The 14,693-nt window shown below is 55.3% G+C and overlaps 6 protein-coding genes across 6 annotated transcripts; 3 read left to right on the forward strand and 3 right to left on the reverse strand.

The window, feature by feature from the left end:
* Positions 1–19: 19 nt before the first annotated feature.
* BU26DRAFT_522387 (uncharacterized protein) lies at positions 20–2,410 on the forward strand. Its single transcript, XM_033829778.1, has 2 exons — positions 20–640; positions 701–2,410. The coding sequence occupies exons 1-2, from the start codon at positions 367–369 to the stop codon at positions 2,005–2,007; spliced, it is 1,581 nt and encodes a 526-aa protein (XP_033679579.1). The 5' UTR covers positions 20–366; the 3' UTR covers positions 2,008–2,410.
* Positions 2,411–3,237: 827 nt separating this feature from the next.
* BU26DRAFT_568591 (diphthine synthase-like protein) lies at positions 3,238–4,218 on the reverse strand (the record flags this gene model as incomplete). The annotated part of the gene is made up of 3 exons (XM_033833790.1): positions 3,238–3,838; positions 3,898–4,022; positions 4,084–4,218. 3 exons carry the CDS (start codon positions 4,216–4,218, stop codon positions 3,238–3,240), a joined length of 861 nt encoding a protein of 286 aa, XP_033679580.1.
* Positions 4,219–5,110: 892 nt separating this feature from the next.
* On the forward strand, positions 5,111–6,198 carry BU26DRAFT_542555 (TFIID-18kDa-domain-containing protein; the record flags this gene model as incomplete). The annotated part of the gene is made up of 2 exons (XM_033831655.1): positions 5,111–6,064; positions 6,120–6,198. 2 exons carry the CDS (start codon positions 5,111–5,113, stop codon positions 6,123–6,125), a joined length of 960 nt encoding a protein of 319 aa, XP_033679581.1. The 3' UTR covers positions 6,126–6,198.
* Positions 6,199–6,251: 53 nt separating this feature from the next.
* On the reverse strand, positions 6,252–7,969 carry BU26DRAFT_608147 (60S ribosomal protein L19; the record flags this gene model as incomplete). The annotated part of the gene is made up of 4 exons (XM_033835819.1): positions 6,252–6,728; positions 6,795–6,945; positions 7,050–7,319; positions 7,956–7,969. 4 exons carry the CDS (start codon positions 7,967–7,969, stop codon positions 6,579–6,581), a joined length of 585 nt encoding a protein of 194 aa, XP_033679582.1. The 3' UTR covers positions 6,252–6,578.
* Positions 7,970–8,050: 81 nt separating this feature from the next.
* On the reverse strand, positions 8,051–11,624 carry BU26DRAFT_463160 (uncharacterized protein). Its single transcript, XM_033825115.1, has 7 exons — positions 11,477–11,624; positions 10,066–11,427; positions 9,615–10,020; positions 9,265–9,563; positions 8,437–9,217; positions 8,229–8,390; positions 8,051–8,183 (listed from the first exon to the last, which is right to left on the reverse strand). Exons 1-7 carry the CDS (start codon positions 11,525–11,527, stop codon positions 8,083–8,085), a joined length of 3,162 nt encoding a protein of 1,053 aa, XP_033679583.1. The 5' UTR covers positions 11,528–11,624; the 3' UTR covers positions 8,051–8,082.
* A 294-nt stretch (positions 11,625–11,918) lies between these two features.
* Positions 11,919–12,588, forward strand: BU26DRAFT_81718 (uncharacterized protein). Its single transcript, XM_033836368.1, has one exon. It carries the CDS (start codon positions 11,979–11,981, stop codon positions 12,519–12,521), a length of 543 nt encoding a protein of 180 aa, XP_033679584.1. The 5' UTR covers positions 11,919–11,978; the 3' UTR covers positions 12,522–12,588.
* Positions 12,589–14,693: the final 2,105 nt, after the last annotated feature.

Below are 14,693 nucleotides of genomic sequence, written 5' to 3' on the forward strand. Positions count from 1 at the left end.
TGTGAGATCAGACCACCACTCTACCGTCAAAGGCGAAGCTGAACTCACGTGTCGCCTCCTTCGCAGTGAGGTGATGGAACGGCAGCCTCTGGAGCTGGGATACGAGACAGGCATACATCATGGGGTCTAACCTCACGCGTTAGACTGCGACGTGGGTCCAGGAGGTCCATCGCGTATTCTTGTGTCATCGGTGAGTCCAGCGAGAGACGGTGAGGGCCCGGAAGTGCTTTCCCCATGTCGTGAGAGGGTATATATGAGGAAAGTGCGACCATCTAGACGGAAATCATCAACATCAGCCTGTCCAGGTGGCGACTTTGACTTCCATGGTTGCTACTACCTTCTATATTCAGATACCGCACACACACCATGGCTTCCCACGTTACCGGCGACGAAACTCCGCTCGTCCCCGTTGTCGTTGACGACATCCCGCTCGTGACCGTCGTCACCAATGGAGTCCCAGTGGGCACGATAGTCGCCTACGCTGCAGAGCCTGAGCATCTGCCTGCTGGCTGGTTTGTCTGCGATCACAGAAAGCTCGAAGCTGCGAAATATCCGGAGCTTCGGGAAGCACTTGGACTGCCCGCGGGAGGAATAGGTGGAGAGATCCAACTCCCCGACCTAAGAGGGCAATTCCTTCGAAGTGAGCTCCTCGCGTGTGTACAAATCGCTTTGACGACACACTGAATGAGAGTCTTCGTAGGCTGCGATTTCAACCTCACGCCGGGCGAGACGTTTAGCTGGAAGACGGGCGAGCCGAGGATCCCCATCCAGCTCACGTTGGACAGGATGGGCGACCACATGAACAAAACCCTCAAAATGGGGACTACGAAAGTAATCGAGTGGCATAGTGGGCCCAGGCGCTTCGACGTCAGCGGAGGAGATGCGGAGACGCGGCCCGTCAACGTTGCTCTGTACTGGGTGATCAAGGCTACGTCGAAAGAAGGCGCGGATGGCGTCCCGATCGGCGCAGTGATTCCCTTCGCTGGAGATGACAAGAAGATCCCCGCTCCAGCATACTTCCCATGGTGGATCCGATGTGACTGCGCGAAAGTCGAGTCGGATCAACTCGGGCACATCCTCCCCGTCGTGAAGGACAAGTTCAAGCTAGCCTCCTCTCCTAGCTCGTCGAAGGTCTTCTGGCCTCCAGATTTGAGGGGAAAGTTCATCCGTGGCGTCGACTGGGAATCCGTACACGACCCGGACGGAAAATCGCGCCAACCCGCTCCGAACGGAGACACGGCGGGCCTGGGGACCTGGCAAGGCTGCAGCACCGCGTTCAAGGATCGCAAGCCATGCGTTGACGTTGAGCACTTTTCAAAATGGTACCATAAGACCAGCAATGCAGCAGGTAACCACAATTTCCGCGACGACAAGTACACCGATCACCAGGTGTGGAGCGGCGGCGACAAGGAGACGCGCCCCAAGAACGCGGCAATGCATTTCTACATCAACACGCTGCCCCACGATAGCCAGCCGGATTTCCCAGTCGGCGGTGTCATTGCTAGAATAGGGGAGCTGAAAGATGAGCGATGGCTGCCCTGTGACGGCGACCCTCGACCAATCAGGACGGAATCCGGCGAAGACCCTTTGTATAAAGCCATCGGCAAGATCTGGAACTGGAGCACAGAGATAGAGGACCTATTCTCGGTGCCGAACCTGTTCGGTCGATTCATCCGTGGAGCCGATCTGGTTGGTGCTCCTAATGGGGACCCGGATCGTGACAATCGCACAGAATATTACGGGTGGGAGAAGAGGGTCGGAGCAGGCTCGTTCCAGGACTGGGCTACCGCGATGCCGGTGTCGAAGCCACTCTCTATCAGCATTTCGTATCCTACCGACGAGTACCAAAACGCAAAGACGAGTGGCGGAGCGACCGATGAGAGCACTAGAGCGAGCGGTGCGAAATCGTTTCCTTTGAAATTCGAGACCCCGGATAACGAGACCGCTCCGACGTGTATGGCGGTTCGTTTCTACGTCTGTGCTACGGGATATGACGGCACGGGCTGAGTTTTGCGTTTCCTTGAAGTCTCCTATCGCTCGTATCTCGTCAGTTTCTCGTTTATCCAGCTCTCTTTCTCTCGGTGCATTGCTCGATTTGGTTCCTATCTTTCTATCTCCTTTTGCCTGTAGATCGCTTGCAATTTCTATCACCTGTCTTCCCATTTCCCCTGAAGTGCCTTGTCTGGAGAAATCCATGGCCGGGGCGACTCCTGAATTAGCCTGCACATGGATCAGCATCTCTGCACTTTTTAGAGCCAATCCCCATGCCTCCACGCTGCCTCTGATTCACAACATCTGCTCCATGAAGCAATGAGAGAGAAAATCTGACTGTGGAGGCGGGTCGGAGCATGAATCGACTATGCGGAACAGACTATCACTACTCGGGCGCGTAAATACAAACGGCGAAAGGCGATCCACCGGCGATGGTCACCCACGTTGTCGGGTTTTAGTCCTCCAACAAAGGGGGTACACCAAGGGCAGCAGCATGAGGTAGAAGTCGAACTGCGTTTGCAATCCTTCCATGGCAGCCTGGCTCGGCACTTTTAGGACACACGGGGAGCCCCATGACTCCAAAGAGGGTGTCATTTTAGCGTTTCGCAGCTCTGACGAGGAGAGAGAGGAACGGGTCCGGCAAGCTCAGTGGATTCATATGCCATTGGAGCGACAGGGGTTCTCCCTGAGCACTTGGGCCGCTGGAGGCTTCAGACGCCCTATGAACGAAGTCCTCGCTCGATTTTCCTTTCGAGCACCAAGCGCCGGCCCCATTTTTCAATGTCATCCTACTTTGAAGCTTTACAGGAGCCCATATGCGCGGTTACACTCTCTTCCTCGTACTTTCTAAAGGGCAGGCCTGGAGTCCTTCAAGGTGTAATGTGGAAGGTGGCCAACCCCGCCATTCATGGTGAGGAGAAACTAGGGAGAGGTATGGGGAGTCAACAGAGGAGCTAGAGTAGCGAGGGGGATGGTGGTGGTGATCATCATGAGAATGCAAAGGAAAAGGTGTACTCGCCGTGAACCGAGTCAATTCTTTGGGTATTCTTGGACCTGAAGGGCTGCCAGTCCTTGCGTCCAGTTGGCATTTTCGGCACACTTGGAGACTTGAATGCATACGGAGCTGGGGAACTTATGCGATACCAGGCACTGGCATTCTCGGCGGTCCGAGGGTGACGAGCCATTCTGCAAGGCGCGGACTACCCGCGCGGGGACCTAGGATCTTCATGAGCTACGACGCCTTTCTCATCCTTTACCCTCATAGTCCCTCTTCCACACCGCATTGAACCCCTCCTCATCAACCGCATACTCCTCGAGGAACTCCCTCTCTAAATCATGCGTCCTCCGTCCCAACAACACCAAGCTATGAAGCGGCCTCCCCAAATCCGCGTCACAAAGCTGCCCCAACGTCCCCGCCACAATATTTTGGTCCTCACTCCCCACCCTCGCAACACCCACCGCAAGGCTCTCCCTCGTGTACACACCCTCCTTCTTGACCTCCTCCTCGATTTCCAGCATCTGCTGCGCACACTGCGCCACCGTCATGTACCGCGGCGGCTCATAGATCTTGCGTCCGCGCGCCATGTTCTCGAGCGACTGCTCTTTTACTTTGATGTCGAGCAGGACGAGCGTGTGCAGGCCGATGGAGACGTTCTCTTTAATGCGATCGTAGAAGGAGGCCGGCTTCCAGTTGTCAAGGAAGAAGACCATGGAGACGGTTTGCCCGAAGTTGTAGAGTTGCAGCCCGGTGGTGCCGATGGAGGTGAGGATGCTGGCGTTGGGGATGGAGCGTGTGGGGATAGAGAGTTCGCGGGCGCGGAGGACGAGGTCGGTGTGCGTTGTTGCTCTGCAGAACAGTATATCAGCAACTAAAGGTCACTTCTGGCATTGAGGGAGTTTACGCACCCGAACGGATCTCCTACGACCAGGAAGGCGACGTCTACCTTGTCTGCGTCTTGTAGGATGTCGTTGCTCGACGATTCGACCATTTCGCGGTCGGCAATGATGACGGGCCGGCCATAGAAGGCTTCCTACTGCCGTGACAATTAGCTACGCTCCCATGCAAGCTCCCACAAATCTTCATGTCCTCACCAACACGTCTTTCTCCACGAGCAGAATCGCCGTATACGCCTCCAGATACACGCGCTCCGCCTTCTTCACGATCTCCAATCCCTTGAGCGTGATGTCCTTCTCGTCGGCGAGACCGAGTCCCACGAGGTACAGCATGTTTGACGCCTCCGTATATGTGTGAAAAGGGCGGAATCGTTGTGGGGGCGTCGTCGAAATTCAAAATCGAAGTTTTGGCGGGGCGCTCTCGTAGGGCTGAGCCGAGCAACGCCAAGCCCAGGCATTCACAGCCGAGCCGACCGCAGCCCAAAACGCCCTAATGGACATCGCAAACCGCAAGCCAGCCACTTCGCCCTTCAACCCCACGCATCACGACTTTTTTTGCTCGCGCGACGTGTTCTAACAGAGATTTTTGGATTCTGGGCGCTCCTGAGATCTTGGATAGGGGCCGTTGTAGACTCAAGGCATCATGTCGTCGGATAAGGACAAGATGGCGAAGTACCGGACGGAGATCCAGCAGGTGCGTAGCTTTCGCGCTTTTCTTCGTATACCCTCTCGGATTCCCTTTCATACCGAGCCTTTCTGTACGAGCCGCGGGGTTGAGCGGGCGTGCTTCCTCTCAATTGTCTGTCTTGAGCGCTTCAGCCGGCGTGATCCTTGGATCTCTCTCCTCTTCAGGCGGGTGGCTGCATATCACCTTTCCTAGAGCTCTGAGTTATCACATATTGTCCAGTTGCACTTCATATTGTGGATATGCCACTTTCTGTCTCTTCCGATCATGATGGGCTTCTTTCCGCCTAATCGTTCTCATATTTCTTTCTTTGCCCGTCTTCTCTCACTTCAACTCTGTCTCACGTCAACCGCGTATATCTATCTCATGTTTCTATACCACCCTGTCTCCCTAGCAAGCTTCGTTCCACAATCCAAGCTTCTCCACACGTACCCCATCCTGCTCCTGTCCATCACGCTCCAACCCGCCGCAATGCTGGCTCACACACCACTCTCCCGCTCCCCCTCGCCCACCTCTGTTCCTACCATCATCCTCAGCACAATGAGCTCCACCCTAACCTCCTCCATCAAGATGATGTTCGTCTCCGGCGAAACGGGCGAGCCCGCCCCCGAAACCACCACGCTCATCGAATCCATCGTTCAAGACCAAGTCCAGCACATGCTGCGCGAGTGCACCGTGCTCGCCACCCGCCGCGGCAGCAAATCCATCTCCACCGACGACCTGTTCATGCTGATTCGGCACGATCGCGCCAAAATCTCCCGTCTGCGGCACTTCCTGCAATGGAAAGACGTCCGCCGCTCAGTCAAAGACTCCGACGACAAGGGCGGCGACGCAGGCGCAGACGTCGCAGCGGGAGACGCCGATCTCGCCGCCGGCGTCGTCGGGGCAGGAAGCGGCCCCGGGCCCGAAGCCGGCAAGAAGGCGAAGCGCGCGAAAGTCGACTTGGTGTGGGACGTGCAGTCGTTCTTCGCGGAGAACCCGCCGCTCAAAGACGACGACGAGAAGGACGAAGAGGAGGAGGAAATGAACTTCGCCACGCTGCAGCGCCTCAAGAACGCCGACGAGCGCACCAAGCACATGACGCGCGAGGAGTACGTGCACTGGTCCGACTGCCGCCAAGCCTCGTTCACGTATCGCAAGGGCAAGCGGTTCAAAGAATGGGCGGGCTTCGGGCTGATCACCGACTCTAAGCCCTCCGACGACATCATCGATATCCTCGGCTTCTTGACGTTTGAAATCGTGCAGACGCTCACCGAAGAGGCGCTCAAGGTCAAGGATGCAGAGGATCTGTACAAGAAGACGACGGGCGGCATGCAGGAGAATCGGCTGAAGCGGAAGAGGGAGAGGGGTCTCTTTGATCCACCCGAGGAGGCGCGAGAGCCGGTGCAGCCGGGCCACGTTCAGGAGGCTTATAGGAGGCTGCAAAGGGGGAACAACAAGAGCAGAGCGATGCTCAACTTTACGAAGAACATCCATCGGTCGGCACTGAAGCTGGTGAGTCAATTGAGTTCTCTCCATGAGCAATGAGCGTAGGCTAACGATCCCGTAGATCTAGTCCGCTTGGATGCATTACGCGTTGGGACACGGCTGGGACGGCGTTAGGGTCTGATGTGATACCCATGGACAGGCGGTACATTTTCGGACTATCCGGTGCTGTATTTAGCATTGCTTTTGGGGTCTAACGGACTAGGGTATCTCAGGCGATAGCTCAATACACAACACCATTCCTATCCCAACAATTGGGCGGTTCACACGCACGTAGCGGGCAAACACATTCTCGGACTACTCATTTCTAGCTCAATGCATGCTACTATCCTGCTATGGACATCATGCATCGGAGTGTTAGAACGGGCAGCTTTTTCAGTTGAGCATGCGTGGAGAGAAGAGCTCTTTTGCAAAGACCCTGACGTACATGAAAACATGACCGCATATGCCCAGATAGAAAGGAGATATACGCCTCCTTTGCCATTTAAGAAAGCCCACGCCAATGTGTCATGCCGCCTGTCGCTTACTCGTCGTCTCCGCCCGCCATCGCAGCCCGCTTCTGCTGCACACGCTCCTGCCGCCTCTCCCGCGCCGCCTTCGTCTTCGCACGCTTGGCGTCCATCTCTTCCTTGAGGATCCTCTCGCGCTGCTTCTCGGCCTTGGCCTTGTGGATCTGGAAATGATGTTAGTTGCCGGACTAGAGCGATGTTGACAGATCATGATGTCATGGGCGACGTACGTGTTCAACGAGAGCACGCTTGTGCTTGAAGGTGTTACCCTTGGAGAGGTGGTACAGCTCGTGGTAGAGGTGCTTGTCGATCTTGCCAGCGGCACGGTACTTGACGAGGAGACGGCGGAGGACCCGGAGACGGCGCATCCAGAGGACTTGGCTGTGGACACGCGCATCAGCAACCATCCCAAAACATCAAATTATCGCATCTATTCGCCTTGCGTCCCCCAGAACCATTGTACTGATGATATCGCAGCTGCATACCTTGGCATACGGGAGTCCGCGGTACCCTTCCTCTTACCAAAACCGCGGTGTCGGCCAATTCGTCGAGCGGCAGTCAGGGCACGGGCACGGGCACGCGAGTGCATGGTGACGGGCTTGCGGATGATGAGGCCATCGCTAACGAGCTTGCGGATGGTTTGGCGGGAGTTGGCGTTGGAGATCTCGTTCACTTCGTTCGGGTCGAGCCAGATCTTGCGCTTTCCGCAGCCGACAACGGACGCCGCAAGGCGCTTCTGCGTGCGGAGATTGACCCTGTGAGAAATTGAGCGTCAGCACGCGACTGTAGGTGAGGTATTGGGCGTGGTGGAAGGGACTGTGCAAAGAGGGGTTATCGCCACGCTGGAAGCGCTTATCCAGCCGCACAGCGGTGCGAGAAGGGTGGCAGAAGTGTGGAATATACTGCTGGGAAAGCGCACAGCCGTATGGGGTCGCAATTCTTACATTTTGGATGATGGGTGTGTCGGCGGTCGTTGATGTTGAGGAGTTACGCCGTGCGAAATATCGAGGTGGGCACAGTCTCTCCGTTTAGCGAGTATGCCAAGGCCCTTGGCCTTCTTCGGGCTAGCGTGATCTCCTCACACTTCCTTTGCTGCACCATCTCGCACCGCTGCACGACGCATTTGCACGGGTATTACTTGACAGTTATGCTGGAATGCCCTGGAAATGCAACTATCTTCTAGTAATGCTTGTTCTGAGCTCGCTGTGCGCATCGCAATTGCTCCTCTGCTGCATTACATAAGCACTCCACGGGTGGTACGCTCATAAGTGCCGCCGGTTCTCCTCGATGCGGTCAGACGTATAGGGGGCGCTCAGGCTGTGAGATACGTGTGGGAAAGCCAAAGACGTCAGAGCACAAGCCGAAGGCGATATCTCACGATCTGTACGCACTCACTCTGAGTCATTCCGAGTCACGAGGCACCGTCTTTCCTCAAGGGTCAGCCTTACCTATTACCCGCAAGCAAGCATAGCCACACAGTCTGAATGTATGCAAGATGATTCCATATATCTATGTTCTCTATTGTAGCTTTAGGTCGTCCTCGCTCAATACACCGTATAGTTTCTCGATCTCCTGGCCGATGATGGTAAGATCCTGCGCCAGCTGTGCAGTCACCAGAGCTATACCCTCGTCAGCATGACCCATCAACGGAAAACTTGACTTACCGTAAGCATACAGCAACTCGTAGTCCTCATCCGTGGCGATTATCTTTCCTAGCCCCGTTCTCCGAAACTCGAATACCTTCGCCAGCAATCGATCCCTTGTATGCTCAATATTAGGTAATACATCGTTAAGAGGATATTCAAGCTTCATGGAAGACGCCATGACTGTCAAGATTAGTCTGGGTGTGGGTCGAATTGAAGGCGTGCTCACCGGAAAATAAATGGCTAATTCTCCAACTCAATTCCACAAACTCCCTCTTCGTGTACTTCAATATCTCCTTCTCTCCCTCGCTCTCCTTCACATCCTTCAGAATAACCACGTTCATTGCATGGAAGCTATCCAACATACGGCTCGTCGCCTCCAATATAATCTTAAAACTCTTCACCGGAAATGGGCCCTTGAGTTCGAATTCGAACGACGCCGCGTTGCACAGCGATTCGAGTTGGGTCAAGAACCTGCGGAGCTCGGTCTCTTCTCGAGGAGTCATGTAAGATGTGCCTGACTTAGGTCGACCTGAAGTAGCCGATTCTAGAAGCGAGTGGAGAGGTCCACGTTTCCAGATCAGGCCCATTTTGAGCCAGAGGAGTGAGGTTCCTTTCTTTACCTTTTTACGGGCGGAAATTGGCCAGATAAGTCGCGTGACGATGATGCCCCAGACGCATCCTACCATCACGGCGACCACACGGTGGAGTACGATCTCCCAGATTTCGGGTGATATCCCGCCCTCGTCATCATCGCCCTCCTCATCCTTAACCGAAAGCGAGTATGCGTATAGCGCCGAGAGGTTGTAGGTCAACAGAATGAAGCGACCCATAGGCCCTTTCCCCTTGCCGACGACAATGTAGAAGCACTGAAGCGAAACAAGCCAGCCAAGGAAGCCCAGCACGAAGGGGTTTTCATGGGACACAATCCATGCTACAATAGCAAAGACGGCGCCGAGGCAGGTACCGGCGAAACGCTGAAAGCCCGTAGTATTGGAGGCGCCGATAGTCTCAAAGATAATGAGCGCGGGTATATGGGTTTGGAGAGCTGACTTACCATTGAGCAGACCAACATGTACGACAATAGGCCCCATTCGCCACGCCAGTGCCCATAGAATCGCCTCGTGGCCGGGAAGAAGGCCCACATGGCGTAGAGGACAGCGCCAATACCGACCTTGACCGCGTAGCGGATATCGTCTCTTCGCAGGATGCTAAGCTTGATCCACATCCGGTATGACAGCGGTTGTTGGTCAATGGGCTTTTCGGGGTCGCCTCTGTTTGACATTCTGTAGATGGGCCTGCGAATTTCCTGGGAGAGGCCTTCAACACGGCCATTTCCAAGCAGGCTGGAGTGTTCTAGGTGTCGTTAGCTTCCTAGAACACTTTCTATGCATGCAGTCCGCTCACCGGAATCATCTCGACCCGGGGGTTTCTGGAACCAGCTCCATTTGCGCCAAATCTTCAGCCAATTCCAGGTCCTTTTGCGGGGCTGTCGATTCACATTATCGTTCAAGTCCTCCAGTATATCCAAGAAGGTGACCATGTCTTCAGCGAAATCTTGCAGCGAAGAACTGAAGTAGCCACAGCTTGCTGCTACCTCTTCGAAATCAGCGGCGACAGATACGGAGCCTGTCTTAGTGGGTATCTTATTTCTATAGACTAGGGCTAGAGCATCCTTTCTGGCATCGACGAATAGTGCGATGGCATCAACCAAGCTGTGCCGAAAGTGCTCATTGATTGCCATATTATATTCCGGACCGGGACCAAATGGAAGCTCGTCAAGAACTTCGCGAAGGGTATATGCGAGAGATTTCTAAAGATATTAGCATGTTCGACGATTTGACGACTATCACCTTACCATAGGAGGTCCTAGTTGGGCGATAAAGATCGAGAACATGTCCGCAGCGGTTAGAGTGGACTGCATTGAGTGCGGCAACCTCCAAGAACCTGAATGGTGTCTGACAGAGTCATCGTCAGACGCTTCTGCGGAGCTGCTTTCCGGGAGCTCGTCAATGGATGCGAGAATGCTGCTCCTTCGTTCGGTATGACTAAGGCTAGGAGAAATCATGGGTGAATTCTCCAGGTCTGTGTAATTGGCAGAGCTGATGGCGCTGAATCCTGGCGTCTCCGTCGGCAGTGTTCCGGTCGGCAAGTCAGCCTGCGCAAGGAGCGTGAACTGAGTCTCCGCAGCGCTACGCAGTCCACCTATACTCTGCATTAGTTGCTCGAGGCATTTGACAAGGTGAGAGGCGATCTTGTGCTCCTCTTCGGTACCAAGGACGTAGTGTTCGTACTTGGCTTCTCCGAGATTCTTGACGAGCGTGTTGTACGTGGACTTGATTTGGTTTGAGGCTTTGATAAAACTAGGGTTCTTGAGGTCTTGCTCCGCGCCTGATAGAAAGCTGCGACTGATGCTCGTCAGCATCTCGCCCATGGCATCGGTAGCTTTGATGAACGTGTCTCGAAATTCGTTTCGCGCTGAGGTAGGTCGGATCAGGAGGGAGACGGCCGCGGATGCTATGGTTCCCATGATTATCATCTTCAATACCTGCCAGACTTTGTTATAGGAGAACATTGCGGCCTGCACTGCTCCTTCCTTGGTGAGCACGGTGATCAATGCTAAGGAGGCCAAAGAGCAGCCGACGTTGACCAGAGGATTCCCCAGCCGTTGTTTTGTCCAACCAACGAGCCCTAGACCAGCGCCGCAGAATACTAGGAGCACTATTACATGCCCAAGAACAAGCAGATGATGGCCACCGAAGAACACCGACACGGCCATGCTCGAGAAGGAGACGGTAGCCGCGTACATGAACGCAGCGAAGGCAATCAGGATAGCTTGTATCATGGAACCCTGCGAGCGTGCTGGATGAAAGTACACCGTTATGGTCGCGACCATGTGCTTGCCGTCATTGCGCCCAAGCAGTGCTGCTATGCCGGGGACGAATGTCGCCAGACTGCCCAGGATGTATGCCAGGGAGCACTTTAGGATGCTTATGCCCATCGGAGAGGTAGCGGACGCATACGCGCCTTTTGCCTTCTCCTTGCAGTACTCTCTGGCGGCTACGATCTTCCCCAGCTCCCAGTGTCGATTCGAATCGGATTGCTCTGGTGCAAGCACGGACTCGGTGGGACCGTTCGACGGTCGTGATGTTCTTCGGAGCGTGAACGACTTGCGGACTCGCTCGCCGGTCTTTGGTTGGATCATGGTTGCCGACCGTAGCTATGGCTTCTTGTGAGCTGTTGTTGGCCAATGTTCAAAGGGAACTTACGCTGGGCCGCAGAAAGCGGCGCTCAGCCGGCGTCTGCGAAGACTCACTCATCGTTGCGGGCCGGTAGCGCAGAAACGCCTATCTGACAGCTTCGGACATGGCTGGAAGAGGATGTTTGACGTTGCGCGCTCTAGATGGTGTTGGTGCTTCTCCGCAGTCGCCAAGACTCAGCCACATGCGCATGGTCATCTTGCAGACAGCAACGGAGCTTACGCCCCAACGTGAAAGGATGTCCACCTGTGTGTCTCGGCAGACGGGTACCTCCCATCCGCGCGAATCGAGCACTCTACGCGCATCCTAGCTTTTATTTTGGATAGACAATGCAGTCGTCCGAATATGGCTGATGTGCATCAGCGTACCAGGGCCCTGATTGGTCCGCTCCTCCCATCTTGGCTAGCGTACCCTTACATAACGTAACTTTTCCCTACCCTGCTTCTCCCCTCGACACCATCCCTCCCCACCAACAAGAGCACCACAGCTCGGAACAAAACGAAACCCCAAAATGGAGGACGAAGACATCGCCGCCGCCATGGGATTTTCCTCCTTCGGCGGCACAAAGAAGCGAAAATTCGACCAAACCAACCCACCCAGAGCCAAGGCTGACGCCAGTGGAGCCAACACCACCTCCTTAGGAGTCAGGCCCAAGGCAGTGGTAGCGGAGGATACTGACGAGCCCGGAGACACGAAAGATGTCGATATGACCACAGATCTGGCGGAGGCCGCTCCACAATCGCACCCACGCCCACCTCCAAACACCAAGGGCAAACAAAAGCAGTCAGCAGCCACAGGTCTCGCCAGTTTTCTAGCTCGTGGCCAGAATCTCCCTGACAAGGCTCCGGGCACAGAAGGGTCCCAGACTACTATCCAACCGGTGCGAGAGGAGCCAAGCCCCGAGTATATGGTATCCTTTGGCGGCCCTGCGATCCCACGGGCCGAGCTGTATGCTCTGCGTAACGGCGTCATGGACGAGAATGGAGATACCGCGTACTTTTTGCCGAGCTTTGTCGAGGATCCGTGGGAGAACCTGACGAAGGGCCGGCAATGAGTTCCACGTCACTCGCTGCTTCGCCATAGGGGTTCTCATAGTTATTGACTCTTTGTATCTTCGACCGCGACAACCAGACACCGGAAATATATGCTCTAATCCCATCAATCAAAGAGAACCGGAAAGCTGACCTTCAGGGACCGTGGGAGCATGCTGAACGGGGCCTGTTAGAACGTTCCGTGCGAATACGATTTAGCAACATTCTACGAGTGCGCCACTGGGCATTCCTCTTTGGTATCTGACCACTTCTTCGCCTTTCGAGATTTTTAATTCTTCCTGATCGGTCCGTCGGGTCGCACTCCACCTCCATCAAGCCCGTCAAATCTCATGCCGGACGCTGGGCATGCAAACTCCCAACCTCTTGCTAGCCCTGATTCAAAGCGCTCTCAACCCGCCATGAGCATGTAACAGGCTACCCTCCGATTGGTACCATCCATACCACACCCCCTTCCATCGACAAACCAAATCGCGACCATGTGAAGAGTCTTTGCGAACGCAGATTCAGCCCCTCAGCATTACATTCCCGTCTCGCAGCTATACGTCCTCACATATACCCTCCACCGCATCCCACTAGCATCGACCGGTCAGCCCTCCGTCGACGTCAGTGCTCCGGACTCACCGCCACAGTATCACCAACGGCGAAGCGAGCACCTGGTCCCTGAACGTCGGATCATACCCCGCCTGCTCAACCCCTCCCTTCGGACCCTCGCTCGTCGACCTCGCGATCCCCGCACCAGCTGTCAGAGTCGCACTTGGGCCTCAACGACGGCCGACAACGCGTCGCACAAGATTTCATGTCACCATCGGCACGAAGCTGTCAGACGCAGAGCGGGATCTCGGTACGCTAGTGCTGCATGATATTCGTGGGTTATGCGTGGGTGGGGCACGAGGTTGCTTGCTAATGGTTCCCTTCTGGGTTGCGTGAGGTATTCCTTTCTGAGGGAGTGGAGGGGGGCTTCCAAGGAAGGCACTCCCCGGATCGGACCCCTGGCACTAGCCTGCCGTCGATCTCTTTATCCCGGAACGTTAGTCCAAGCAAGCTCACCAAGCGCGATGGCATGATAGAACTACTACCTCAGATATAGTAAACCACCACCACCTCGTTCCAAATCTTGGTTCCCCAACATCTGCAAGATATTCGTGAGGCGGAGGTACAAAACGTGCATATACGAATACCCAGGTATCACATTTCCACTCCCCAACTCCGATTGTCGGTCCCCAACCTCTACTCTCCGTCCCAGCCCCATACTCGCACAACAGGGGCCCCTCTGTTTCAGATAGCGAGCATAGCGGAACCCAACAGAAAAACGGGAGCAAGTCTGGTTGACAGAGGCACCGAGCGTTATCGTGCGGCCCAACCATCGGGAACCCTTACTGTCGCCTTGTCTAAGACACCCTCTAAGACATGCTGCGCGAGCCATGGGGTCAGAGATCGGACTTGTGTCATGTGACGAACGGCCCCCCTCCACACCACCCCAAGAAGCAAAACATCCCTAGAACGGGCGTTTCCACCACACCACTCGCGCTCTAGTCACACACCCACGAGCTTAGTCACAGCACACGCACATGATCTCATCCCACACCCGTTGGCAAACGTGCAATCGAGAACAGAATCTCATTACAAAGAAGATAGCAGATAGTCCCAATCGGGAAACTCTCACGAGGTCTTGAATCTGACAGCTCGTGACTTATATAGGCCGTTATCACGTCAACAGGGTCGTAAAAGCCACACGGTCATAGAGCAACTCCCCGTGACCCCCTAGCCACACACCCTCCCACCGAGACGCCGTCCCAAAACCAGACCCCCATAAGCAAACTGGCCTCCACTCCCTCCACCCCATTCGTCCAGCCCGCTCGAGACCTGGCAAATCACATCCCTCCACCAGCTCACCGGGCAGAGAGCGCACCGTTAAGAATGAGCCACGCGCCAAACCGACATTGGAGACGCCCAGCGAGTCAGGACATGTCCCAATTCGTCGACACGCACATAAGCGCCTTGCAGCGGGCCGAACCGAGCGCGATCGCGTTAGAATCGCTGGGAAAACTGGGAAAAAGCAACATGGCGCGTTGGCGCCAACGGGCGGCCGCTAAAGCGGCGAGCCGTCGATGAGCGGAGCGGGAACGACGGGGTGGAGCGGAGAGGAGAACGAACGAAAGGAAGGCCCGCCGATC

Source organism: Trematosphaeria pertusa (genome assembly GCF_010094035.1).
Source record: "Trematosphaeria pertusa strain CBS 122368 unplaced genomic scaffold BU26scaffold_14, whole genome shotgun sequence".
Taxonomy (NCBI): domain Eukaryota; kingdom Fungi; phylum Ascomycota; class Dothideomycetes; order Pleosporales; family Trematosphaeriaceae; genus Trematosphaeria; species Trematosphaeria pertusa.

Coding starts and splice junctions, on each gene's coding strand:
- BU26DRAFT_522387 (XM_033829778.1), top strand. CDS start 367: ATGGCTTCCCACGTTACCGGCGACGAAACTCCGCTCGTCCCCGTTGTC. Junction 641..700: donor AAGAGGGCAATTCCTTCGAA/GTGAGCTCCTCG, acceptor GAGTCTTCGTAG/GCTGCGATTTCAACCTCACG.
- BU26DRAFT_463160 (XM_033825115.1), bottom strand. CDS start 11,527: ATGAGTGAGTCTTCGCAGACGCCGGCTGAGCGCCGCTTTCTGCGGCCC. Junction 10,021..10,065: donor CCCAACTAGGACCTCCTATG/GTAAGGTGATAG, acceptor TAATATCTTTAG/AAATCTCTCGCATATACCCT. Junction 9,564..9,614: donor CCCGGGTCGAGATGATTCCG/GTGAGCGGACTG, acceptor AACGACACCTAG/AACACTCCAGCCTGCTTGGA.
- BU26DRAFT_81718 (XM_033836368.1), top strand. CDS start 11,979: ATGGAGGACGAAGACATCGCCGCCGCCATGGGATTTTCCTCCTTCGGC.